At 56.5% G+C, this 25,129-nt stretch overlaps 1 protein-coding gene across 3 annotated transcripts; it reads right to left on the reverse strand.

Annotated features, from left to right (window-relative positions):
* Positions 1 to 4,108: 4,108 nt before the first annotated feature.
* Positions 4,109 to 21,750, reverse strand: PRR35 (proline rich 35). 3 transcript variants are annotated; one of them, XM_058850114.1, is made up of 4 exons: positions 21,554 to 21,692; positions 20,722 to 20,761; positions 8,914 to 10,551; positions 4,109 to 7,881 (listed from the first exon to the last, which is right to left on the reverse strand). In XM_058850114.1, the coding sequence occupies exons 3-4, from the start codon at positions 10,524 to 10,526 to the stop codon at positions 6,951 to 6,953; spliced, it is 2,544 nt and encodes an 847-aa protein (XP_058706097.1). In that variant the 5' UTR covers positions 10,527 to 10,551; positions 20,722 to 20,761; positions 21,554 to 21,692; the 3' UTR covers positions 4,109 to 6,950. The 3 variants fall into 3 exon arrangements, with proteins under 3 accessions (XP_058706097.1, XP_058706096.1, XP_058706095.1); XM_058850113.1 differs by lacking the exon at positions 20,722 to 20,761 and having other exon boundaries at positions 21,554 to 21,750; XM_058850112.1 differs by lacking the exon at positions 20,722 to 20,761 and having other exon boundaries at positions 8,914 to 10,616; positions 21,554 to 21,750.
* Positions 21,751 to 25,129: the final 3,379 nt, after the last annotated feature.

Consider the following 25,129-nt stretch of genomic DNA (forward strand, 5'->3'; position numbering starts at 1 on the left):
AGCTGCTGCCTGGGGTGGGGGAGCCAGGGTACCCACAGTGCCCAGCTGTGCAGGTGCTCCTGGCTCTTCAGGAAGCTTCTGCCTTGCGGGAATGTTTGCTCCTTCTCTCTCAACCATTCGAGAATCAGCATCTTCTCCTGCACCCCAAGGCAGCAGTGGGGGACACTCAGCCACAGTGCCCTGGTACCACTTGACATCTCCTGTGTTGCCCCAGCCCGAGCAGGCATGGGCCCCTTCCAGGCAGGGAAGTGGGCAGGAAGGCAGGAGATGATCAAACAGCAGCAGCCAGGATCTCACCCTGCTTTAGCCTGCAAAGCCTGGGGGAAACCCTCTTTCTGCTCAGCTTGGCTGCCTTTGGAAGCATCGGCCCTGGTGAGAGCCAGAGCACTGCTCTTACCCACACCAGCTCTTTTAAGTACTTAAACCCTCACTGTTTCCCTCTGTGGGCCTTTGATCCAACTCCAAAGCTAGAAAGTTTCTGCCCTGGGCAAATACCCAGGGAAATGATCCATTCAGAGGTATCTAGGAGCAGGGAAAGGAAACCTCCAATTGCAATAACAGATGGGAAAACGCAGCAGGGAAATTTTGTAGCTTTTTGTACTGTTTTTCCTCATTTAAAGCTGAGGAGATGGGGTAGCTACTCCTCCACACTGGTTATGTGCTATGGAGGGATGGATGGAGAACATGGCTGCTGCTGGAGCAGATCTGGAGCTGCAGTCTCAGGGACTGCTCTGCACTTCAGTGTTTGTGGCTGATGAGGATTGAGGAGTTCATGTGGGACTCAAAACACACCAGCAGAGCAGCAGTGTTCCCGTCAGAGCCCAGGGACAGTCACCAGGGCACAGTGAGATGGCTCGAGGCAGAGATGCCACCACAGTGGTTATGGTGGGGAGAGCGGTGAGCAGCAGTAGTGCTGTTTCCTCAAACAGCTGGGAGCAGAGAATCCAAGATAAGCCACAGGCAATGTGTGGAGTGATGCTTCTGTCTGCCTCTGCTCCTCTTCCTCCCACAGAGAAGCTCCCAGGAGGATCAGGAGGACTTGCTGTTCCTCCCCAGGAGCTGCAGTCTGGATGAGAGCAAGCAGAGGCCCAGGCTGGGCTGTCCCTGCCAGGTCTCAGCACATCTGTGCTGCTTCCCCAGTGTGCTTCCAGCCCCGGGGGCAACATCTGTGCCTCGAGGGGAGTCACAGCCTGCCCTGCTTGCTCCTGCTGTGCTAAAGCTTCCTAGCAAAGGGAGGAACAATGCTGAGACGTGAGGAAGAGACAAAGGGAATGGTGTTCTCCTGGCACTGTTAGTACCTTCCAGGATACTTGGAGCTCCCAAGAACAACACCAGTCATTACTTAAGTTCATGGGGAAACTACCCCCAGTGTGCAGTCATTTGGCAGAAAGAAAACCTTCCCAGCCTTTCCCCAGGTGGGAAGTGCGAAGTGGGTTGGGACAGGCCCTCTGGAGTGATGAGAACCCTTTGGGGTCAATTCCTGATTTGTCTTCCCATCTCCAGAGTCCTCTCAGCCAGGTGTCTTTCCCTGCTCTTGGCTCACAGTTAAAGTTGCCCTGTCACTGCTGCAAGGCCAGGTCATTGCCTCCCTCCTGCCTGAGATGGAGCAATTCTGCTCCAGGTTGTCTTTGCAGCTTCACATGTCTGCTCAGAAATCTCCTGGCCGACCTTGGCCCTTCTTGAGCCCATGTTTGGTAACTTTCCACTGCTCCGAGCTCCGGCCTGCCCACGTTGGGGTAAGAGAAAACTGGTTGTGCTGGGCAGGAACCACTTCTTGTCCCCAGCTGGTTCCACCTGGTAGCCCACAGTTCCGAGTGAGTGCCCAGCTCCACGGCCTGCCGCAGGTGGGGCCTGGGGTGCCCTGGCACAGCGGCGTGGGGCACCTCAGCACTCACCATCCTGGTCATCTCAGCCACAGCCTCTGGATTTGTGTGGTCCCAAATCACTTGGATCTTCCCCACGCAGCTGCACATTGCTGTGTGCAAGGGGTGAACTCTCCCTGGCAACAAATGTGTCCCCATTTCTTGGTGTCACACCCAGCAAGCTGATGCTTGGCAGCATCCAGCCCTGGACATGGCATTGGCTCTACACATCTTTTACTTGTGGGCAAACCCAAGGGAGTTTGCAGCTCCATCCCTTGGACCACGATTTCCCTGCCAGGCTGGAGTGCAATGGGAGGAGGTGATGCTCACCACAGCCCCAGCCATCCTCCATGCAGGTGGATGACTCCTGGAACTCCTGCTGACTGTACCTCTGCAGCAACTGTCCTCTTCCAAGATGGGATCCACCCCCAGATTTTGTCACTGGCCCTTCACCATCAAGCCGGGGAAATTTGGGGACACAGCATTCTCAGGGGTCTCTGGGATGTTTCCACCTCATGCTCGGAGCTGCCCTGCTCACAATGAGCAGCCTGATGTGACATCCTGCCACCCATCCCCAGGAGCTCTGGTCCCATCCCTGTGTCCCAGGGTGTCTGGTTTGGCCCCACACTCTCTCCCCTTGCTGTTGGCCCTGGCAGGGCACCCAGCCAGAGCTCACAGTCACACCATTGTGGCTGGAAAATGGGTTGGGGATGTAGCAAACCCACCCTCTGTGTCCTCCACTCCCAGCTTCCCTGGGGCCATGTCCTTGTGCCAATGGGATGGGGAGCATAACAACCTCCTCTTTTACAATGAACCTTGGAATCTGGTTCCTTCTACTGCCTTGCCTGAGATAAGCCTTCCCTCAGGGTTTGTTTATTAGGAAACTTCCCTCCCTCCCAATCCCTGAGCTCTCCATTGCTCTTGAAGCTGGAGGAGAAGGAATACTTGAGCAGGAGCAGCTGTACCCACCTGGGGTTAGAAACCCATAAAAGTTGTGCAGCTCCATTGACCAGGAGCTGCTGGGATCTGAGCTGTGACCCCATATTCCCCCAGCCCAAGGAGCAGGGGAGGGATTTGGCTGGGTCCTCCACCTGTTGATTGGGAATGGGCTTGGATGGCAGGAAGATGGGGGGGACATGCAAGTAGGGGGAGTGTGGTCAACCATGGCCAAGAACGATGTTTATCGTGGGCCTTCATGTAAAGGGTGGGTAATGGCTCGCTATCAGATGCCTTTAGGGTGACCAAATAGCCGTGTAATAGGTCCTGTGCTGGAGTGGGCTGAGGGCCCTGGGGGTGCAGATTGCAGCCTGGATAAGCCACCCAGTAGTTCAACTCCCATCCATTATTCAAATATAAGGGTAAATGCTTTCATCTTTTCAACTGGAATGGTGCCACCAGCTCAGCCACCTCCCTGCTGGTCTGCAGGCAAGAGTCCCTGGGGAGGGACAGCCATGGCAGGGCAGAGAGGGGAGCCATCCCTTCTGTGGGGGTACTGCCAGCACCCCTGGGGGCATGGTGCAAAGGCTGACGGACAGTGTGGAACTGGGGATGCAGGATATGACCCTGCACCCTCTCTCTGCTCCTCCCTGCACCAGAACTCATGGTCTGGTGTTGTGGTCCCAAAGTCCAGCCATGGTAGATTGTAAAGGATATGGAAGGAAAAGGCCATGTGTGTGTGCAGGGACTTCTGCAGGAGCAAGCAGTGTTGTGATAGGACAAGGGGAATGACTTTAAACTGAAAGAGAGTAGGTTTAGACCACTGGTTAGAAGTAAATCCTTCCCTGTCACCCAGAGAAGCTGGGCACAGGTTGGCCCATCCCTGGTAGTGTCCAAGGCCAGGTTGGATGAGGCTTGGAGCAATCTGGGATAGTGGAAGGTGTCCCTGTTCATGGCAGGGGGTGAAAAGAGATAAGGTTTAAGGTTCCTTCTGACTCAAACTATTCTGGAATTCTATGAATTAGGACACTCATGGCTTCTGTGAGCACAGAAGCCCTTCTTCTTCTCAGCCTGACTTCCACTGTCAGACACAGTGGGCAGCCCCTCTCCCTAGCACAGGACAAGCCAGTGGAATCTTGGTGTTGATCTAGCAGAATGAAAGAGCCAAAGCCCACCCACATAAACACAGACCACACTCAGCCAATGTCAACATCTGGCCACATCCACACCTGTCAACATGCCAACATCTGGCTCACTTGGCACCTCAAAAACAGACCCTCTGTGATTGGAACTGTCATATGAGACTGCTGCAGGATCCAGCCAGAGCAGGCAGAACTCCCAGGAAAGAACAAAGCAGCTGGCAGCAACTCCCACTGGAGGTTTTCCCTTTAATGGTTTGGTTTTTGTTTTGTACATTCGTAAAACTGTGAACAATAAATACTGTGTGATTGGCCCCCAGCTTCCACTTGCCCCCCCAGCCTTCTGCAGAGGTGAGAGACACAGTGAGTGACACAGGGAGGGCTGCTCTACTCTTCAGAGGTGCCCAGCTCACAGCATGGCAGCATCCCAGCTCTGGCAGCAGGATGGAGTCAGGGTCTGGGGACAGAGAGGTGACAGTGTGTAGGCAACATCTCAGCTAAAAAAGGGTGAAAGGCAGCACTGCCTGGTGGTCTGGGCATGGATCTCCTGCTGAAGCTCAGGGCTGGTGGTCCCAGAGCTCAGCTATCCCTCTGGTGTCCTGGACCTCTGAGGTGCCCATGTTCAGATGGGGATCTGGTAAAAAATACGGGATGATGCTTGGAACTGGGAGGAGATGTGGTTTCCAGGTGGACAGAGGTACCTACATGACTTGTTCCTCAGAGGAGGTAAAGGCTGGGTGGGCAGGGAAGGATGTAATGGGAAAATGAGACCCCAATTTCCTGGCTGTGCCTGTGGGTTTCCTGCTGTGATTGGGTGCAGGTGCAGGCATGGATGGTGAGGGGAAAGAGTAGGAAGCCCTGAGATGTGGGAACAGGGAGGTGCTGGCAGGGGGGTATGGGCTGCCAGGGCAGTGAGGGAGCTGGGGAGAGGTGACAACAGGGCATGGGGTGACAGAGGGGCACAGGATGGCAGAAGAGACTGGAGGGAGACTGGGAGGCTGTTAGGGGAGGGTGATGTGAACAAGGTCTGCTGTGCTGATGGTGTTCTGGCATCCAGAGATGACAACACAGTTCACACCTAGAAAGGCTGGGCAATGCCACCTCCCTGTGCTCTGGGACTGCAGAACTTCCACTTAGGTTCTGGGGTCTGTTCTGGTGGGGTCTTCCCACCTTCCTTTGTGGGACCAAGGCCATGCTGGGAAGCAGCAGGACATGGCCCATCAGGAAGATCTGGAGCTGGCTCAAGAGGGCTACACTGCTGAGCTGAGCATCTCTCCCTCTAAATGTCCTCCTCCTCCCCTCTCCAGAGAGAAGAGACCAATAACCCCACAAGGTCCTGTGCTCTAAGCAAATTCTTGCAGTGAGGAATAAACCTCTTTGATGACATGGAAGCTTTGTCCAGAGAGCAATCAGGTGAGAAGAGACAACTCTTCATGTTGTCTGGGTCCATCACAGCACCCGGGAGTCCCAGGTCCCACGTGGGGCCTTGCCTTCTTCAGCCACCACAGTGGAATTGTCCTCTTTGGGCCCAGAGTGTGTAAAGCTCCTGGAATGCCCTGTGTACATCCCTTATTTGTGGCTTTGCCACTGTCCTCTTTGTCCTGCCTTCCTGGCCCCCCTCCCAGCACGTCTCATTTCAAGGAACAAGCCACCAAGCTGGCTGAAGGCCCTGGGTGCAAACAGAACACTCCACCATGTCCTGAATACAAAGTGTGGATGGGAGAGGAACCCCATCCACAAAGGAGGCTTTTCCAGGAGACCACTACAGGGAGGGACTCCAAAAGTTCCAAGCATGAGGGCATCATGAGGCAGAACAGATGTTTCTCAGAAGGGACAGGGGGACAGGGATGTGTGACTGTCCTGCAGTGGGTACCAGTCTGCCCAGCAGAGTCAGGAGCCCCCAGTGAGCACAGGAGAATGTGGCCTTTTGGGAAGGCCAGTGCTGATCCCACAAGCAGCAGGCACCTGCCTGGGTGGTTTGATTGCCAGTGTTCTGGCTCAGGAGTGGTTGCTCAGCATTGTTCCAGCTTGGGACAGGCCAAGTTTGTCCCTTCACAGTTGTTTTGGGGTTTGTGTCTCTTGAGCTCTGTAGTTCACAGCAGCATCCTCTGACCCATTTTGCTGTCCGATGTGCCGGTGTTTGGGGGATTAGGACTAGCAGGAGCTCCTGGGAGCTGAACTCTGCAGGACTGGGGGCTTGGTGAGGAACATGCATCACATCTACATGGGGAGAGAGGGAGGGAATGTCCTTTCTGTGTGAAGGCAAAAGGAGGACCAGGACACCAGGTGGTCGGTGGACAGGAACAAGTCCCTACAGCCCAGCATTCCCCACACATGGCAAATGGCCCAGGTAAGAGAGCTCAGCACCAGGTGTGGAGCTGGCAAGGTGGGTCCTGTGTTGCACTTGTCATTGTGACTGGCAGGATGTTCTTGTCCCCACAGTGCAGAAAACTCTTGGCCTCTGGGTCAATCTGGCTGGGCATCTGGTTCCTGGCTGTGACTCTCCAGCCTCCCTGGGACAAAACCACTGTGTCTTTGCTCTGTACAAGGTGACAGCCATGGTCTGCTTGAGCACAGCCTGGACCAAGGCTTGGCCCTCTGTAGTCCCTCCCCTGTCCACAGATTATGGGAACTGGGTTGAAAATGTCCCTGAGTGTCCCTGATGAGAGGGTCGGGTGAGCCTTTTGATGAAAGTTTGGTGCTTTTGGCAGTTTTCTCTTGGTGCCTGCTGGTGACTCCCCTTTTGAAGGGAGTTCCAGGACTGGGGTGCTGAGGCTGGGAGCATGCAGAGCCCAGCAGCACTGTCCGTGACACATTGGGGACCACAGGGACTGGATTTTTACACCTGATGGATTCAGCAGGGGGAGCTGCTGGAGCCCCACACAATGTGGTCCCAGCCAGGCAACGGTGGAGCTTTCATCCATGGCACAGAGGAGGAGTGGAGAGGTGGGACATTGGGAAGGTGAAGCATGAGGTGGTCAGTGAGATCCAGGAACTTTTGAGCAAGGTGGGCTTAGGGGTCAGCATGCAGAGGGCTGTGGACACACACGGCATCGGTGTCGCTGGGGAGGCTGCAGGACAGGGAGCGCTGCATGGCCCGGCAGCCCAGGGGCCCATCCTCAGCGCTGACCGGGAGCTGCGGGCCCTGCGTGCTGCTGGATCTGCCGTCGGAGCAGAGCAGGACGCTGGAGTCTGCCTCACACTTGGTGGTCCGGCTGTAGTAGGGCTCCATGACGTGGCGCAGCTCCAGGGGCACGGTGAGGGGCAGCACCTCCGCCTTGATCACAGCACCCAGAGGAGCCTCGGAGGAGGCCGCCCGCAGGCTCTCGGAGCGGCTCATCTTGATCAGCAGGTCAATGGTTTTGTTCTCAGCATCGAGGAGGCAGTTGGGCAGCCCCTCCCCATCTCCAGCCTCCCCGCTGGCCGGACATTTGCTGAGGAGCCCTTGGTCTTTGCCGTGAAGCTTCTCATTTCCCAGGCTCACGTTGCAGGGCTCCTTCTTGGCCTGCTGGACCTTCTCCAAACCTTCCGAGGATCTCTTCACTGACAGGTCCAGTGGCCCCTCGTGGGGTTTGGTGGCTTTCTCCAGTGCCTGGTGGATGTGGTAGAGCTCCCTTCGGATTTTGACCAGCTGGTCCCTCAGCTCTTTTTGCCCAGGGGTGTCCTCCTTTGCCAGGTCAGACAGTTTCTTCTCCACCTCTTGGTACTCCTCCAACGTTTTGGACAGGTCCCCGATAAGCACGGTTGTGGCCTCAGAGCCTGTCATAGCAGAAGTCTCTTGGGGTCTGCTCTGCTTGCAGAGGCCATGGTCCAGGGCAGCACCCACAGAGGGAAGGACTTTGCTGTCATTGCCCCTCTCTGGTTCCTCAGGCTGGCCTGTAAGGACATCCGAGTGCCAGTGGTCCAGGGCTGTGGAGATGTAGCCAGGGTTGGCCCTTGAACCACTGCAGAGAAGAAGTGGATACAATTAGCAGGGAAAAAGACAGGAAAATCCTCACACTTATGTCCAGGGCCAGCATTACCAGATTTAGCCAGGTTTCCTCCACTGGCTGCTGCCAGCCTGAGACCCTTCCAGGAAGGGCTTTGGTCAGAGCAGGCAGAGCCCTGGCTGGACCTGCTCCTGGCACTGTTCTCCCAGAGGAGGATGGATCCTGACACACATTATTTCATGGCACTGACAAAGGGAGAGGCCAGTCTGGGGAGATGGTGCTGATCCCACCTCAGCTAGCCAAGCCTGGATCCCCCCTCTTCCTGGAGCACTGGGGAATGTTAATGGAAATGGCCATCCCACAGTCCTGAAGGCCCAATTGCAGGGAATCTGTCCAGCCAGCCTGGGAGCATGGAAAGGGCACGTGGAGATAGAAAACCACAGAGATCTTCTCCAGAGAAAGCTCCTCTGGGTGTCAAGGCAGTGGGTTTACTGTGACATTTTTCTTGGAGCCACAGCTGGACTTTCACAACCAGGGGAGGAACTGAAATTCTGTTTAAAGGAGCTGTGCACATTTCTAGCCCCAGGTAAAAGGAAATGTTTGGGAACGTGGCCCTCCTTCTGGGCTTTGAAACCAGAAGGTGAATCAAAGGAATGCAAATGTGTATGTTTAAAAATAGACAACGATTGTTCCAGCAAACCTGGGATATCTGGGGACACAAGAGGTCCCTTCCTGGTGCCTGGGGAACACAGGTCCACCCCACACAGACACCACATCACCTCTGGCCCCATGTGGATCAGGGGAAGTCAAGGGACAGCAAGTGTGACATAGCCCAAGTGCTTGGATGCTTGGGAGCTTTTGAGACCCTGAAGGGCAGGGAGCTGTGCTTGGGTGAGCACTGGTGTGGACCACCAACCTGAAGAGTGCTCAGCTCCCTGGGCTCATTCCATGGATTAGTGGTGGGGGGAACACAGAAACAACAGGATATGGAGATAAACAATGCCAACCTGAAGTGAGGAAGAGGCAGAGAGATCTCAGGCACCTTACCTGCTCTGGTAGCTGAGCTTCCCAGGCATCATCCTTTCGGGTCCTATCAAATCCAGCCCATTGGCAGGGAACTTCCTCTTCAGTGGGTTTCCTGGAGGGCTGCTGGTCTCCAGACAGGTCACCACTGGCAACTCTGCCTTCCTGACACTGCTGTGAGTGAAAGTGCCATCCTTCATCCCCACCACAGTTTGGTAGATGTCAGTGGCTGACTTCTTGCGTAGGCCCAAAGCTGGGTTGCTCTCCTTCTCTTGGGATAGCCATTTCTCCTCTTCTTCCTGCCCAAGCATGGCAGAGTGGCCAAGCTCAGAGCCTGGCTCCTCCCGGACACCCTTGGACCAAGGAAAACCTGTCTTCAGCATGGGAACTTTGAGCAGCCCGGGTTTGTTTGGCTCACTGGAAGGTTTGGTTTGGGGTGGTGTGGGCATGACTGAGCCCACCAGCTGCTGGGGGTCTGGCTTGCTGGAGGACATCTTGCTCTCTGTGGAGCCGAAGGTGTGCTCGAAGAGCAGGGGGTAGTAGAAGCGGGGTAGGAAGGCTGAGCGCTCAGGGCTCTGCAGAGGCTGGAAGTGGGAGGCATGGGGGTGCATCAGCTGGGCTGTGGAGGCCAGGAAGGGCAGCTGAGCCAAGTGAGGGTGTGTTGTCGTGCTGTTGGCCATGGTGGGGCTCAGGTAGGAGAAGAGACTGGGGTTCAAAGGGTAGTTAATCCCCAGCAGTGAGAGGTTCAGGCCCTGAGGTTCGTGGTAGTCACTGTAGGCTGGAGGGGGGTAGCATGGGATGATGTTGCTGTCGGTACAAGGTGGGGAGACCTCAGGTGTGTTCCTCCTTTGCCCATTTGCCACCAGTTTCCACTGTTCCATCAAGATCCCACCACTGGCCAGGCATTTCTTTGGCACTTTGCACTGCTTTGGCTTTGTATCTAGGTCAGGGGAGGCCATTTCCCTGCTCTTCATGACATGGTTCTTGAGGGAGAAGACATCTGTGATGATGAAGTCGGGCTCCACCTCCTTGCAAGGCTTGTTGTCCCTCTTGTTCTTGAAGCCAAAGACCAAAGTGTTCACTTCTGGTTCAGCTGGGTCACCTTGACAACCTGGCTCTTCGTTCCTCTCTTTCTTTTCCCCTGCATCCATCTCCCTAAGCAGACCAGCAACATCTTCCTCCTCCTCCTGGAACTGGCCACCTTCCTCACCAGCCCCTTCAGCAGGCAGGATCTCCACCCCTGTCATTGGCTTCTCCTCATGCTCATCCCTGGTGGGGACCTGCTTGGCCCGGACGGAGCCTCCCGGGGTGGCCGAGGAGTCGCAGGTGTCCTGCTCATCGCGCCGCCCGCGCAGGCGGGAGCTCTCCGTGTGCAGCAGCCGCAGCTCCGGGTGGAGAAGGTTGCCCTTCTTGTAGGGCCAGTCAGACTCGATGAGGAGGGACAGGGAGTTCTTGCACAGGCTGTACTTCATGTGGTTGTAGAGGTGAGACTTCTCCATGCAGGTGAAGGGACACTGGAAGCATTTGTAATTGTAGGGTTTGCCCCATGGCCTCGGGATGTAGTGAGGCTTCTTTGGCTTCCTCTCCTTGTGCTTGTAGACTGAGGTCAGCTTGCAGCCCCCGTCGTCCTTGGACATGGTGGAGACTGCCTGGAGATGGATCCTGGTGGGAATGGAGGGGCACAGCAGATGAATCTTCCCACGCTTGTCTGGGAAGCACAGTGTGCCCTAGAAGAGGGACAGCATGGAGGTGGTGAGCCTGCAGCCCCCAGGGAGATGGCTCTGCTCTGTGGGCACCTCCTGGCCCCAGAGAGTGAAGCCCCAGAGACTGGAGCTTCTGGGACCTCAGTATGGAGCTCCCAGTATGACATTTAAACCCAGGACAGCGATGGAATTTTTGCCCAAACCCTGCAGGTATGCCTGTATACACTGATCCCATTATCGACCCTCTTCTCTCAAACCACCCCAGAGGAAAAGGAAAACAAACACTATTAAAGGCGTTGGAGCTAAACCACCTCAAAGTGACATTGAGGTGCCCAGGTGACCTGCCTGGCCAGCCAGAGCCTCTCTGGGGCAGCCCCAGCCCAGCTCAGGGACCATTTTCCTGCTGAGGGCAGGGGATAAAAGAGAAGAGTCAGAAGCCCCAGTACCGTGCTGGTCATGGACTCATTTGGCTTTGCCATCTCCTGGGGTATGGCAGTGCCAGAGCCTACCAAGGTGTTCCATGTGGATGTGTGATCCAGTGCAAAGAGGGCAGTGGGATGGATGAACTGAATGGGAGAGGCTGCAGACTGACAGCCTGTAACCTGCTGTTAAAGCTGCTGGAAAAGCAGTCCAGCCTCCCTGGCCCCATGGAACTGACACCATCCTGTGACAGAGCAGGGATAATCTGGCCTGGAAAACCAATCCAGGCTAAACTACACGTTCCCCACTGCCAGGTGGTGCCAGGATCAAAATGTCCAGGCAATATCCCTGCAGGACCCTGGCACTGGGCTTCCCTGGGGACAGCAGTGTCATGCCACAGCCTGGCCCCCACCAGCTCTGAGATGGGCAGGAGGCACAGCCCCCCCAATCCTCATCTCACAGAGGAGCCAGACCTGCACAGGCACCACAGTCATGAAATTAAGCTCCTTCACAGATGGCCAAGCAGTCATGGGGCACCCAACACTGATGCAAATGCCTGTGTCACCCCTCCAGATGCTGCTTTGCTTTGGAGAGACTTGCCAGCTTCTCCTGGGAAAAGAAGCAAATTTGAAGGCTCATTCCTGTGTGTCAGGCTCATTTCTCAGGGGCCAAACCCTTCCCCCATGTATGAGGTCCCAGGGCAGAGCTCTGCCCCAGAAACCCTGCAGCCAGGCTGGTGTGGGAATGCAGAAAGGAGAAGCAGATCCAGATTGGCACCAATTTGGCAGCTGGAGCCATTTGGGGAAAAAATCTGCTCCCTGGCTTCTGGGAAGAAGGAGACAAGATTTGGAAGATTGGAAGGGAAACAGCATGTGTCTCTGCAGCTTTGGGCAGCGGGGTCAGGGAGTTGCCTGGGGGCAGACCCAGACAGTGGCTCAAGAGCCTGACAGCCCCTGCAATGTGCCCTGCTCCCCAGAGGCCTGCAGTGTGCCTAGCCATAGCCCACATCCTTCTGCACATGGGCTGGGGGGCTTCCCTGCAGGGCTGGGGGGGACCATTGCAGCTCCCAGGGCAGGGGGATTGGCACAGCAGTACCAGGGGGCTGGGATCAGAGTGGGATGGGCAGGGAAGGGGCTCCTGCAGCGTCACCACACCAGAGGATGAGAGGATGGGTTGCCATGTGGCCCCATGATAGTGCCCACCTCCCACAGCTGGATGGAATTTCTGCTGCTCCCCTTGGTGAGCCCCCACCTTGGGGCTGAAGCCCCATAACCCCGTGCTTTATTTCCTGATCATCTTGTCCTGGTACACAGGGATGCTCTGGCTGCAGCCTGCAGTACCAGTGGCCCTGGGGACAGTCCCACCAGCCCCATGCCCAGGCTGTGGCTGTGCTGGGCTGAAGGGTGCTCCTGTGCTCTGGTTACCCACTCTCCTCACCACCTAGGGGCATCCCCTTCCCCTGGGAGCACGGTGAGAGCGTTTGTATGATAAAATCACCTGCATTGAACCGTTTCAAATGTCTTTCTGAGGTTTGACATCAAACAGTGGAGTATCTCCCACCTGCCATGGGGATAGGGAATGAGCTGTACTGTGGCTTTCCCAGGGGCAGGATGAGCTGCAGGACACCCCCCTGCATGCCCACGTTGTGGGCTGAGCTGGTAGTCGACCCTGCCACTAAGATCTGCTCATGCAGAAAATAGGCAAAAATGTCCCCTTGTAACGAACCTGCGTCCCCTGGGATGTGGAGAGGAGCCCCGGGGGTGCAGCCCTGACCTGCAGCAGCCCAGGCTGGTTTCTCCCATCACAGTGGGATGTGCAGGCAGAGCTTGGGGCCTCCCGCCTGCAGGTTCACCTCAGCACTCCCAGCCTGCCCGTGGGGACACGCTCGTCCTTCAGCCCTCAGCCACGCTGTGTGTGTGTCAGGCCTGTGAGCTGTGAGAGCTCCACACACGCTGCGCTCCCAGGGGAGCAGAAGGGATGCAGCAGCAGCTGGGCAGGACGGGGCCCCTCCGAGCATCACTCCCTGGCTCCAGCCACTGAGCCTGGGGTGCCCTGAGCATCCTGGACCTGCTTGTCCCTGGTCCCCTGCCCCGTGTCACCCTGCTAGAGGGCAAGAAACCAAGAGTGGTGGAGCGGGGAGCTGGGCGCCTCGGCCCCGCTGCGATGCACGTCGCCTGTTTGCAGGTCAGTTGAACAAACATTTGCTGTTTATATGCCAGAGGCAGATTAAATCTTTGCTGGAAGACTGGAACTGGTTGTTCCATTCTTGCACACCTGATCCTCCTCCTCCTCCAAGGCTGCTGCGAGAGCTGTTTGTTCCCCTCCTGTGCCCAGTGGTGCAGAGGATGGCAGAGATGTCCCGTGTAGGGACAGGCAGCTTGGCTGCTTCCACATCCTTAACGCTGCAGAGAGGAACAGCAAGGGAGCGAAAGGGGAAAGACCAAAAAGAAAGAATGGGAGAGAGTGGGGAAGTGCCCTGCATGTGAGCCAGGCAGGCTCCGGCAGAGTGGAGGCATCCCCAGAGCCGGCTCAGGCCCTGCAGAGCTGGGAGACAGGCGTTGTGGCTCCTGGTTGCTGAGCAGTTCCCGCACCAGCAGATCTTCGTGGTCTGCTGAGTCTCTCTCTGCCACAACACATTATTTCCAGTGGGCTGTCAGCTGCGGCGGTGGGGGCCGTGCCTGGGGGCAGGGACCGCGCACCTGTGCCTGGGAATTGCAGCATCCCCGCTCTCCTCCCTGGGACTGCCGAGGGGAGAGGGGCACGCTCCGATGGAGGGAGCAGAGTGGCACGGGGAGAAGAAAGAGAAGAAGAGACAAAGGGAAGGAAGAAGAGAGAGATGCCCACGAAAGAGATATGCAGTCCCTGGTGCTCCACTACTTAAAGAATCCCAGCCTGGTCTTCAGGCACAGGTATGCAGGGAAGGACACAGCCATTGGGGCAGCTGAGCACAGCACCTGAGCTCATGTCTCAAATAATGGCCAAAACTCAATTTCCATGATATAGGATAAGCATCTGCAGTACTGCTCCAATTTTCCTAACCCATCAGCCAACCCAGCAGCCCAGGTGCCGCTGGATGCAGTAAAAGAATGCACATCCCCACTCTGAATCTGCAGGAGCTTCTGTGGAAGCTGTGGAAATGTTTAGCCCCTGAAGCTGCTGCAGCAGGGAGTTCTTGGCATACCACCCAGAGCTTCATCCTCCAGCTTGTGCCCACAAGTCTCATTGCATGACCCCCCAATTCTTTGACTGGTAGAAGCAGCAACCACGGTCTCTGTCCACCCTCCAGACACATGGTTCACCACCACACCCCTGCTTCACCATCTCCTTTCCAGTCTGAAGCTGGACACAGGGCCAAACCCTTCCAGATCCCATCCCCTTCCCTGAGCCTGCTCCTGGTGTGTGGCAGCCACTTGCAGGAAGGGGCTCAGTCCAGTGGGTTTCCTGTACCAATACAAACCCTCTCCACCTGTAGGTGGGCATGGCAACTTGCCCTGATCTGCTTTTGCAGACTCCCAAGAACTTTTCTGACTGGAACAAAGACCCCATCTCTCAAACTGATGTCCTTTCTTTGCTGCTGACCTCCAAGTGCTCCAGTGCTGACTGGGAGGCTGCCAAGGGAGCTGCAACGCTCCCATGGAAATTGGCTGCCCTCAGCCTTTCCCAGATGGCTGTAGGACATGGCATGGAGAAATGTGCTCAAGAAAGGCACTGAAGTTCTTCTCCAATAAGTGCTGCTGTGATGAACCTCCTGCCTTGCACCTCGTCCTGTAACTGAGGATTCCTGTGGTCTCTTACAAAGCTGGTCCTACCCTCCACAGGTGGGATTTCATTGGTATGAAATCCATGGTTGGCCCTGCACACCAAGCAACAACCACAGGACAACTCTCCCCTGCTCCTACATCCACCAGTTTCTTCCTTCCAGGGTGTCCAGGCAACTCATTTCCCAGGGCTCAGCATCACTCCGGGCTGTGTGGCCGTGGCATTGCTGTTGGTCATGCAGGGATGCGTTGCCCTGGTGACTCTGCCAGGACAGGACAGTGTGGAGCAGAAGGATGTCCCTTTGATGGGATCACACACCGACCCCACAAACCTTCCTGCTCCTGCCATTACCCGGCCTCTGCCTTTCTGGAAATTCCCGTGGGGTTTTATCCCGTTTTCCGCAGAGCTGTGGCTGGAGCAGCCGGGCAGCTCCGCGGGAGGGGAGCGCTGGGGCCGGAGCCACTGATCAATGCAAACCACTTTCCCTACACTGCTTTTGCCGCAGGGGCCGCTCGCCTATTAGCGGCTATCGGGTCCCTTTTCGTTTTCATAGCCTGGAGTTGTGTGATTTGAGCTTTTAAGCGTTTATCGGAGCTGGGATGAAGGCAATTGGCCATGGCAAAGCGGCAGGCACCCGGCAAGAGGAGGGAAGCGTGGCTGGTGGGGCTGGGGGCTCTGTACCTCCCCAGCCTCACCCTCTACAGCCGCTTTGTGAAGGACTGTGTGAGCCCATCCCACCTCCTCTGGGTCCCTACATCAGCAGCTTTGAAACTATTCCCACCTCGAGCTGTGCCTTCCTCCAGCTTGATCTCAATTATTGCACCAAAATCTCTTCCCAAAACCACATCTTCAGAAGAGCTGGGGTTTCCTGTCTCCTCCAGTCAATCTTTCCACGTCTGCCCACTCAGCACATCTTCATGTCCAGGGCCAGAGGTCAGGCCACGTCCTGTAGCTCAGTGTGGCTCTGCTGCTCGGAGGATTCTTCATCACCACTTCTGTGTCTCCATATGTGGGCTCACCAAACCATGTGCTTCACATCCCAGGGGCAAGACAAAGTCAGAGTCATGGTCTACAAATGTGACAGCATTTGGATTCCCAGCCTTTGGGTTTCCAGTGTTTGGAGGGATCTGGAGTTTCTGGTTGAGGAAGCTTGGCTCTCTTCACAGGTCGATTTTGATGAGACCCAAACCCCAGCCTGGACATGGGGTGGGTCCATCTTTGTGAGAATTGCTGCCTTTGGATGTGCAGGTTGTCTGGCATCTCCTGCCTGGACTTGGGGTGTCCTTCAGCCAGATGATGAGCATAATAGCTGTAGTCACAGCACCTCCACATGTAAAGTTTTCCCTCATTTTGGGTCAAATCTCCCATTTGTGCACTTGTTCAAGAAGCATTGCTATGTCTCTGACCTCTCCTCTAGCCTCCACCCACAAAAAGTTGGCCTGAAGGCTCTCTGTTGCAACCCCAACACCCCGTGAAAAGCATTCAGCCAAGTGGCAATGGGCTGGAGTCATCATCGTCTGCCTGTGACACTCACAGCACAACTCACAGCCTCCTTGAGAGATGAGATCAGGCCGTCACAGCCTCCAGGCTACTCTCCAGAGACGTGAGGGTCCTGCACCGCAAAAGGGTTTCCTCCCACAGCCTTTCCTGCTGTGAACCCTTCGGGGGAAGAGGCAGGCTGGTGAGGAGATATAAGACTGTCTCTCCACATTATATCAACCACCGGCAAAGCTTCTGCCTCAGCCCCACTGTGGGAGCTTCCTACATCTTCCTCCACCTCCACTCTACCTGCTAATGGAGCCTCAGGAGACCACAGGCTCCCAGCCATGGAGTCAGCAGCTCATTGGCAAAATGATCTCCAAATTTGTGAAGACATCATCAGTGTCCAAATGGAAATGTGCAGCTGGATAGAGGGGAAGGTGTCTGTACAACTCGGGAGGATCAACAGTGTGGCTTTCACGCAGGGTTGTGCAGAGGAGGTGGTGTCCAGGCTGGTGAGCATGGGAAGATGATGGACAGCTGGAGAGAACTTGGGGGGCTTAAGAAGTGTGTGCATCTGAAAGAGGAATGTAGGTCCAGCCATCCTTTGTGCTAAAGTCTGTGTCATGCCTGTAATGTGCAGGGCTTTCCTGTTTCCAGAAAAAAATCCATAGCTTCTTCCAGTTTCTATGACCTCTGAAATTCCTTTCCCCACTTAAAAGTTTCTCCTTCTCCTGCTGGTGTGACAGCTGAGGATGGATCCCATGCCTGTGACCACCTTGCACTGGGAGGTTCCCTTTCAGCATTCCATCTGGAGGACCCCTGGGGATGGTGGAAATCTCCAGGAGCCCTTTCTGGTCACAGGCACCCATTGGCTCTGCTGTGGCACACCAGCAGCAGTCCATGACAGCAGTGTGGGGCTCAGCTCTGCTCTGATTACCAAAATCTGCTTCTCCCACCCACCAGACACCAAACCACATGAGTGCCCTCAGTGTGGGCACAGATGTCAGAGCATCTCTCTGCCCACATGAGCACAGATCCCCAGCCTGGGTAAGGACAAGATTCCACCTCCTCTGCCACCTCCCCTGCAAAGCAATGAGCTCTGTCATACACTGAGATGCATTTAATCACCCCTTGAGCAACTCAAAGGCTCCCTGAGGCTCCCCAAACTTCTACAGCCCAGTTCCTCATACTAGAAATGTTCTCCTCCACTTCACATGTATCCTTGGACAGCTCAGGTTCCATAATTGCCCCCCTGGGGGGGATGGGAATGATAAGAAAGGAAGGAGATCTACACTTTGCTTTTCCTGGCTTGGCAGAGCCCAGCTCTTTTTGTGTCCTCTAAGACACACCAAAGATGGCCAAAAGTTCCCATATTGATACAACCTTGCTCACACCCCGAGCTCTCTCCCACTTGCTGTTCTTGTGTTTGCTGCTCAGGTGTTCTGCTCCACCAAATCACTCTCCATCTTGCCACCTTCTTGCAGTTCAAACCCACCTGATATCCTCTGGGGACAGGAACGAGAAGTCTTCACCACTCCTCTGCCCACCCCCGCATCACAGCCCAGCTCTCTCCTGCTCCTGGATGTGTCCATTGCTGAGTCCTCACTTGTGCTTTGCTACAGGAGAGGAGCTTCACACAAGGACATCCCAAGCATTTCCCTCACCTTTCCCTGTCTCCATTCTTCCTGCTATCTTCAGAGCCTTTCCCACCCTTTCCTCTCTTGGTCCAGCTCCTGCCCAGTCAAGACTCTGGCTCTGCTCATGTCTTGGATGTGGCTCCTTTCCTGCAAAGCTGCTTTTTAGCCCATTTGCCAGGACATGCCCTTCTGCAGGGAGTTACTGCATCCCACTTTGCCATTCCCTTTCTCCAGGGAAAGGAGAACCTTACACAGCCCATTGAGCCTGGCAGTCCAGCCAGTTTTTGACCCACCTTGTCTTTACATTTCCAGTTTGGCCATGAGGACACTGCAGGAGACATGTCAGGGGCCATGCTAAGGTCACTTAAACAGGATCCCTTTCTCTCCCTCCCCTGTTCCAGCAGCCAGTCCTTCCCTCACACTGGGCAGTTTTGCTGCTCTGGTAAGATTTGTCCCCAGTAAATTCACCCTGGCACCTTCTTGCCATCCTTGAAGTGGAAAGGACTTCAAGGAGGGCTCACAAAGACCAGGATTATGTCTGGCTCACTCTGGGTGCTCCCTGATGGGTCTGATCCGTGTGTTCTGCAGGACCAGGGGCCATTGTGTCCCTTCAGGGACCTCTGCACATCTCAGCAGAGGCTGGGGTGGAGCTAGCAGGACCCACAGCTGCCCCCCTTGGGGCTTTCTCACTTTGCTCAGTGCCCCCAGGGGCTTGCAAAGCAGAGCATTGCTGGTGGCAGCCACCCAGCCCTCATTTGGGATCACCTTACACAGCCAAAGAACTTTGCTGAGTACACCCTCAGCATACAGAGCTGCCAGCAGATACACTCAGTCACTGTCTCCCTCCTGATGGACTCTCCTGCCAGCTCAGGTGGGCAGGGGAGGGCAGGAAAGGGGACCCCAGGTCACAGGGAACAGACTTCACACACAGCACACCCCTTCATTTTCTTGGCTGCAATGCTGCTCTCCCAGGGTAATCCCCAAAGATCCCCCATCCCCTAAGTCACAGGACAGGTCCCTTTTCAGCCAAAACATGGCCAAGATGGGGCCATGATTTCAAGCACTCCTAGAAAAGGGGGGCTGTTGCAATGCTGGGGCCCCACCCAGGGGGACGTGGGTTTATCCCTGCTCTTGCCTGCCAGCTCCCAGCACTGGCTCCAGCAATCTGGAGCAGCATTTGGAGCCAGCTATGGATGGAGCCATTTAAATCATGACAAGGTCTAACCAGCCACCAAGGAATTGATGAAGGACTCGATGTGTTTAAGGTTAAAGCCAAAAAATAAACTTTAGAGGGGGGCCTTGATATGTTGTTCTGGCAGCGACACTGGTGCAGTTTTGTGACCACATCCATTAAATCCAGCCCACTGTAAAACCCATTTAAAAACGGTCCTAAGTAGGAACATCCCCTGCTTCTCCCTCCCTATCCTTAGGGGAGCACAAACAATTCCACCTGCTAAATAAAAACTTAAAGGAGAAATGGTCCAAGGCTGGCTGGGAGAGCTTGGGAACAGCAGGGGAATTGTAGAGCACAAAAGCTGGTTGGGATGGACTCCAGGGAATGTGGAGGAGCTCTGCCAGGCAGAAGCCTTCTCCCAGGGATGGGACGCCCTGGCACAGCACCAGCACACGAGGACACCCATAAAGCCTTCAGGAGAGGAACTCAGATCGTTCCTGGGGAATACCCAGCAGAGAGGAGGGAGGAGGCTGTTCCGCAGGGAACATCAGGCAGCACATCACACCCTGAGCACATCACACCTCTTTGCAGCCTCTTTGCAGGCAGATTTCTCTCCAAAATACATTTTAATTCGTATTTCTTATTATTCTAATTATTGGTATTGTTATTATTACCATGTTTATTCTTGGGCAGGAAGCTCTGCAGGACTGTGGGCTGACCCGTGGGCAGCAGGCACCTCTCTACCCTCTGCCTGGTACTTGGTGATAATGTTTGGTTGGGCTTTCCATGCAGATCAAGGGTGGTGCTGCCTTCTGGGATCCTCCCTGTGCTTCCAGCTGCATTGCACCCCAAAAATGGGCTGAGCTGTTCAGCCCCTGGCCCGGCTGTGGGCACTGCCTGGGCTGCAGCGTGGGGACAGGAGCCGAGGGATGCTGCTGTCACTGCGGCGGGCAGGGAGCACTTGGCCACCAAATTGCCCAGCGAGGTCTGTGCTGGCCGAGGGATGACCAGGAGGAGTAACAAGGGCCCGAGGCACAGCCACCGGGAGGAGGCAGGGATGTTATTATCTGGTGCAGGATGCAGCTCGTTAACCTGTGCTGTGCCGCAAGACGAGGTGCAGTGGCCGTGCAGCCGCGTTCCTGCGGGTCCCGGGAGCCCGCACGGTGCCGGCAGCAGCCGCTGTGCCAGACCCCGGGATGCTGGTGCAGGAGGGGCTCTGTCAGCATCCCCCTTCCAAACCAGGGTCCCCCCACTGCCTCTGGGTACAGCAGCGCTCTGAAATTCCTTGGGATCTCCAGGAAAGAGTGAGAAGACCTAGGGGAATGAGAGGTGACACATCCACAACCTCCTCTTCCAGATTTTCACCGAGGGGAACCCAAATCCTTGCCATGGAGGAGGAGTGAGAGCAGGGGAGCAGCATCCAGTGGGGGCCAGAAACTTCTCCCGTGCCAGCCCCAGGATTTGCCACCACCCTGCTGCACAGCTGGGCCTCACTGACCTGATTTCCTTACCTTTTTTCAAGAAGCCCCTGACTGCTGTGAACTGTTCCTTGTTATGTGACCTTTTGATTTAATTGCCAAAATTCCTACAAACACGCATTCCCTGGCGTGAGGAAGTATATTCCTAGTTGACACCATTAAGCATCTCAGTAACTCACCTCCTCTGGCAATTCAGCAGCTCAGTTTAGTTTTCACTTCCTTTAAGAAGGATTTAGAGGGGAAAAAAATATGGATAACAAGCACAGTACTGTCTTACTGTTAAATTTCCCCCTTCCCCTGGTTTGTATTTTTTCACAATTGCAAATACTCATCACATCTCTGTACCTGTAGAAAACCATTGATCTTTTTGATTATCACCCAAATTAAAATTAACCTGCCCTCCGTGTCCTCCCAGGCTGGTTCCCTTTTCCCGATGTGTCCTTTAATTTTTCAGTGGGGAAACAAGTCAGACCTCTGCATCCACCACACGGTCACGGGGAAAGCATCCAAAATCCTCCACAAACTTTCTATTGTCAGGGACTCGCGTGAGCAGATCCCCGGTGAAGGCAGTCGGGTGTGTCATTAGGAGAGCAACCCAAGCAGAAAGGCCCCATATGACCTCCCCGGTGCCGAGTGCCTTTAATAATCAGGAGTTACACGGCTCGCAAAGAGAGCGGGATCAAAGAGCATCACTCGGGAGCGGTCGGCTCCCTGCTCCCGGCGGGTTTGCACATCTCCGCTCCGGGTACCGATCCCGCTCCCGGCAGAGCTCTGCCTGTGGCGTGGCACAGAGCTTCCCCGGGCACCGCCAGACGCGTGGAAATTTATTTGGGAGAGTGCAAAACTGGCAGGAGCGGGCAGCTTTTAACAGGGAATTGTTTTCCGCTCCAGGTCCGTGGTGGGTTTTGTTCCCTGCCCGGACCCACAGTGAGTCCCTCTGCTGCCTCCAGCTCCTTCCACCCTCCGCACACCCCATCCCTCCCCAAAACAGATTGAAATGTCAGGACTTACAGCTCGGCCCCCGTCCCGGCTGGGTCCCTGCTCAGGGCCGGGAGGCTGCGGGAGCGGGGCGAGGGCTGTTCCCCCCGTCTGGCACCCAGCGTCCCCAAACCCCGCCGAGGCGGGGGCAGGTGATGTCCGAAGCCACTCCTGAGCATTTACAGGGTTGTTTGCAGGAAACATCAAACTCGGGAACAGAAGCGCCAACCCAGGAGTCATCGCCCCCCCTCTCCGTCCCTCCCCACCCTCTTGCTTGGTCTCATTTGTACCGATTTGCCCCGCAGGCTTCGCGCTGATTTGCCGTGTCCCTGGCAGGGCTTCGACCGGGGAGGGGGAGCGGGAGCCAGACGGGGAGCGGATCGGGGGGAGCAGCCACGGGGAGGGTGGTGGGGACCAACAGGAGCCTGGCTTGCCAAAAGCAGTTCAGACCTAGAAAAAGCTTTAATGTGCACAGACGGAGCAGGCTGGGAGCAAAACCAGCTGGGCTGGAAGAGAACGTGCTCGGCAAGAGGCTGGTTTGGGGCTGGGTGCGTGCGTGGCTCCGGGCTGGCTCCTTGCTCCAGCCCTCAGCTCCCGGAGGGAAGGCAGAGAAGGGAGGGGAAGGTTACATGTGAAAACTCCCCTTCCAACATCAACTTTCCCTATCGACCAGTGATTCGCAGGATGCCAGCCTGGTTTTCTCCGGTATTAATGATTTACCTGCTCCAGTCACCACCCTTGCCCTGACAGCTCCTGCACCACATATCCGGCTCAAGATCCCCCTCCATGCCACCAGATGGGTCCCCTCGAGCTGGGACAGCCCCACCATCATCCCCACCCTGTGCTCACCCTGGAGCCGATGCCATCACTGCCGTGTCGTGTACCCTACTGCCCGTGCCCTGTGTGGGCTGAGCACCATCAGCCACGGGGAGAGACAGAAACCCCACATGGGGGTGATTCGGAGCTTGGGTGCTGCCCTTCTCCATTTGCAGGTCCTTTTCTCCTAGAAGTGAGTCCCAGACCATCCAGCTGGGGTGTCTGGCACCCACCAGGGTGTTTGCCCTGCTTGGAAGGACTGTGGGAAGCTGTGTCCTCACAAGAATCTCCTCACAAGATGCTGGATCCAATCCAGACATCTGCATTGGGCTGTCTCTGCACGGCATTGTTTAATGCAATTCCTTAAAATCAGACCATTCCGAAACCTCCTGATGCTCTGGGCCAGCTCATCTCTTTGGGGCCAAGAGAGGACACCCTGTGTCTCCCCTCACACTTCACCCACCAGCTCCCTGTCACCCATCCATGCCCTCGGTTTGTTATTTCACAGGGCTCTGGTGCGGGTGCTGAAGCTCTGGATCCGGCACCGGGCACGGCACTGTGGGCACCCCGTGTGCCATGAGGCGGCCCTGGCTCTGCTCTGGTCCCCGGAGCGTGGCAGGGACACGGCCCTTCCCGGGCACTCCGCAGGCAGCCGGCCCCAATCTGCCGTGGTGCGGGGCCACCTGTGCTGGCTGCCCCCGCCATCTGCGAGGGGCGGCCCGGGGGCTGCTGCCATCCCCCCCCGGCTCAGCGAGCAGGGGACAACTGCGGTGGGGGCAGCACGGCTGCCTCGTCCGTCCGGGTGGATGCCGCTGCATCCCGGAGGGGGGAAGAGGAGGGGATGGGGGCAGCCCCCCCCCCCCCCCCCCCTCAGGTTCCTGCTGGGAGCTGCTGCCGTGGGGTTTGCAGGGCCATTAGTGGGGACAGTGTGCACCCCGGCTGGCTGCAGCATCCACTCCCCGCTGCCTCTCCGTGTCCCGTGGTGCAGGGACAGAGCTGGATCCCGGGTGGGTCTTTAGGGGTGTCTTGAATCCGGACGCCTTTGCACTGAGCACACGGCTGAGCATGGGGACATCCCATCCCCTCCTGTCCAAGGGTGTCCCAGGGGGAGCAGCCAAAGCACCCCCGGGAGCCTGTTGGCACGGAGATGTCTCTGCCTCCTGCTCGCGCTGGTGGCAGCCACCATCCTCTCCTCTGTCCCTGCTCAGCTCCAGGAGCATCCCGAGAGCTCCCGGCGGCGGCCGGAGCCCACCTCGTGTCTGGAGCCCTACACCCGCTGGAGCCAGGCACCGGCAGGCTCATCCCAGGCATCCCCCCGGGCTCCGCGGCTGCGGCTGTTCCTCTCACAGGGGGACGTCGTCCTTTGACGAGCCGATAACGGAGCCTGCCCTGCGCCTTCCTACAGGTAGCCGGAAAGTTTCATTCGTCACCGGCTGCTGGAAAGGTCACGGCGTCCTCCTCCCCCTTCTATTTCTGGCCCGTGCCCTTTCAGCCGGGGAGCGCTCCCGTGCGCTGCACCCCGGACGCGCCGTCTCGGTGCGGCCGCGTCCCCGGCGCTGCTCCCGGGGGCGGTGGGAGCGCTACAGGGAGGATGCTCTGTGCCTGCCCACGCTGTCCGGGCTCTTCACGGACCAGAGAAACCCCTGCGGGGCGGGGGGAGCCGTGTGCCATCGGCTCCACGGGGAAATCACGGGAATTTGGGGATGCTGCGGGAATCACCGCGCTGCAGAGCCGGAGGAGCTGGGTCTGGCCCCGGGTGTCCCAGGCACTTCTGCAGCGCTCGGTGCTGTGCTTGGAGCGGGGTGCCAGGGATGCAGCAGGGAGCGTGGGTCCGGAGGGACCCCGGGAACCTCGCCCAGGGTCGGTCCCTCCGCACAGACAGACACACGGACAGCTCTCGGCTTCCCTGCGCTGGCTGGGCAGGTGCCGGTGATGGGAAGGAGAGTGACGGGAGCATTCCAGCGCTGGGGAAACACGGGCTGTGCAATGCTCCCGGGTCTTACTGCTGCCACCCAAAAGTGATCAGCAAAAAGGGAACACCCCTCACTGACAACGGGAGACCGAAAAAGGAGATTCACACTGAAAACTGCCCCTGTCTCAAACCCTGCAGGTTCTTTCCTAACTGTGAGAAATACCCAAACCTTCATCTAAGCTCTTCCTGGGGGCCAGGCAGGATCAGCCCAGGGACCCAGCAGCCTTCCCAGCCGCTGTGGCCTGGGATCACCCCGGACTCAGCTCTGCATGCCTGGGTTGGCTTTCAGCCGCACAAGGAGCCCTGGAGAGCCTTTGTACCCCAGAGAGGGACCCCTGTTACTGCTCACAGCATGTCCTGGGAGGGCTGTGAAGCCAGGAGGAGCTGCAGAGGAGCTCAGCTTCCCTTTCCAGCCTCCCCTGATTGCCCAGGCAGAGTTGCACCCCTCACAGTACAGAGCCTTTTCCAGCTCTGGGCCAACCTGAAGAAGGTTGAGAAAAGCCCCGGGGAGCTTTTTCATCCCTCTTTGTTCATGGAGCAAAGATATTCCCAGCCCTGAATCTATAGATTGGCCCTTAAACTACAACAATCTCCGGGGAGCAGAGAAACAAACGTAGATTTTGGTTGCGGTTTGTTGTGTTTTGTAGTTTTTTTTCTGTTTCTTTTCATACGCAGACAGTCTTTGCCCAGGAGGGGTTAGCATGAAAAATGCATGTGGGGATTGGGGGAGCGGGGGGAGTGGGAGGAAGGAGCTATCGATCAAGTATCTCTGAAAGCCACACAGCTGTGCCAGCCCCGCCGCCTCTGCCAGCCCTTCCCGG

This window comes from Poecile atricapillus, chromosome 14 (genome assembly GCF_030490865.1).
Source record: "Poecile atricapillus isolate bPoeAtr1 chromosome 14, bPoeAtr1.hap1, whole genome shotgun sequence".
NCBI classification, from domain to species: Eukaryota; Metazoa; Chordata; class Aves; order Passeriformes; family Paridae; genus Poecile; species Poecile atricapillus.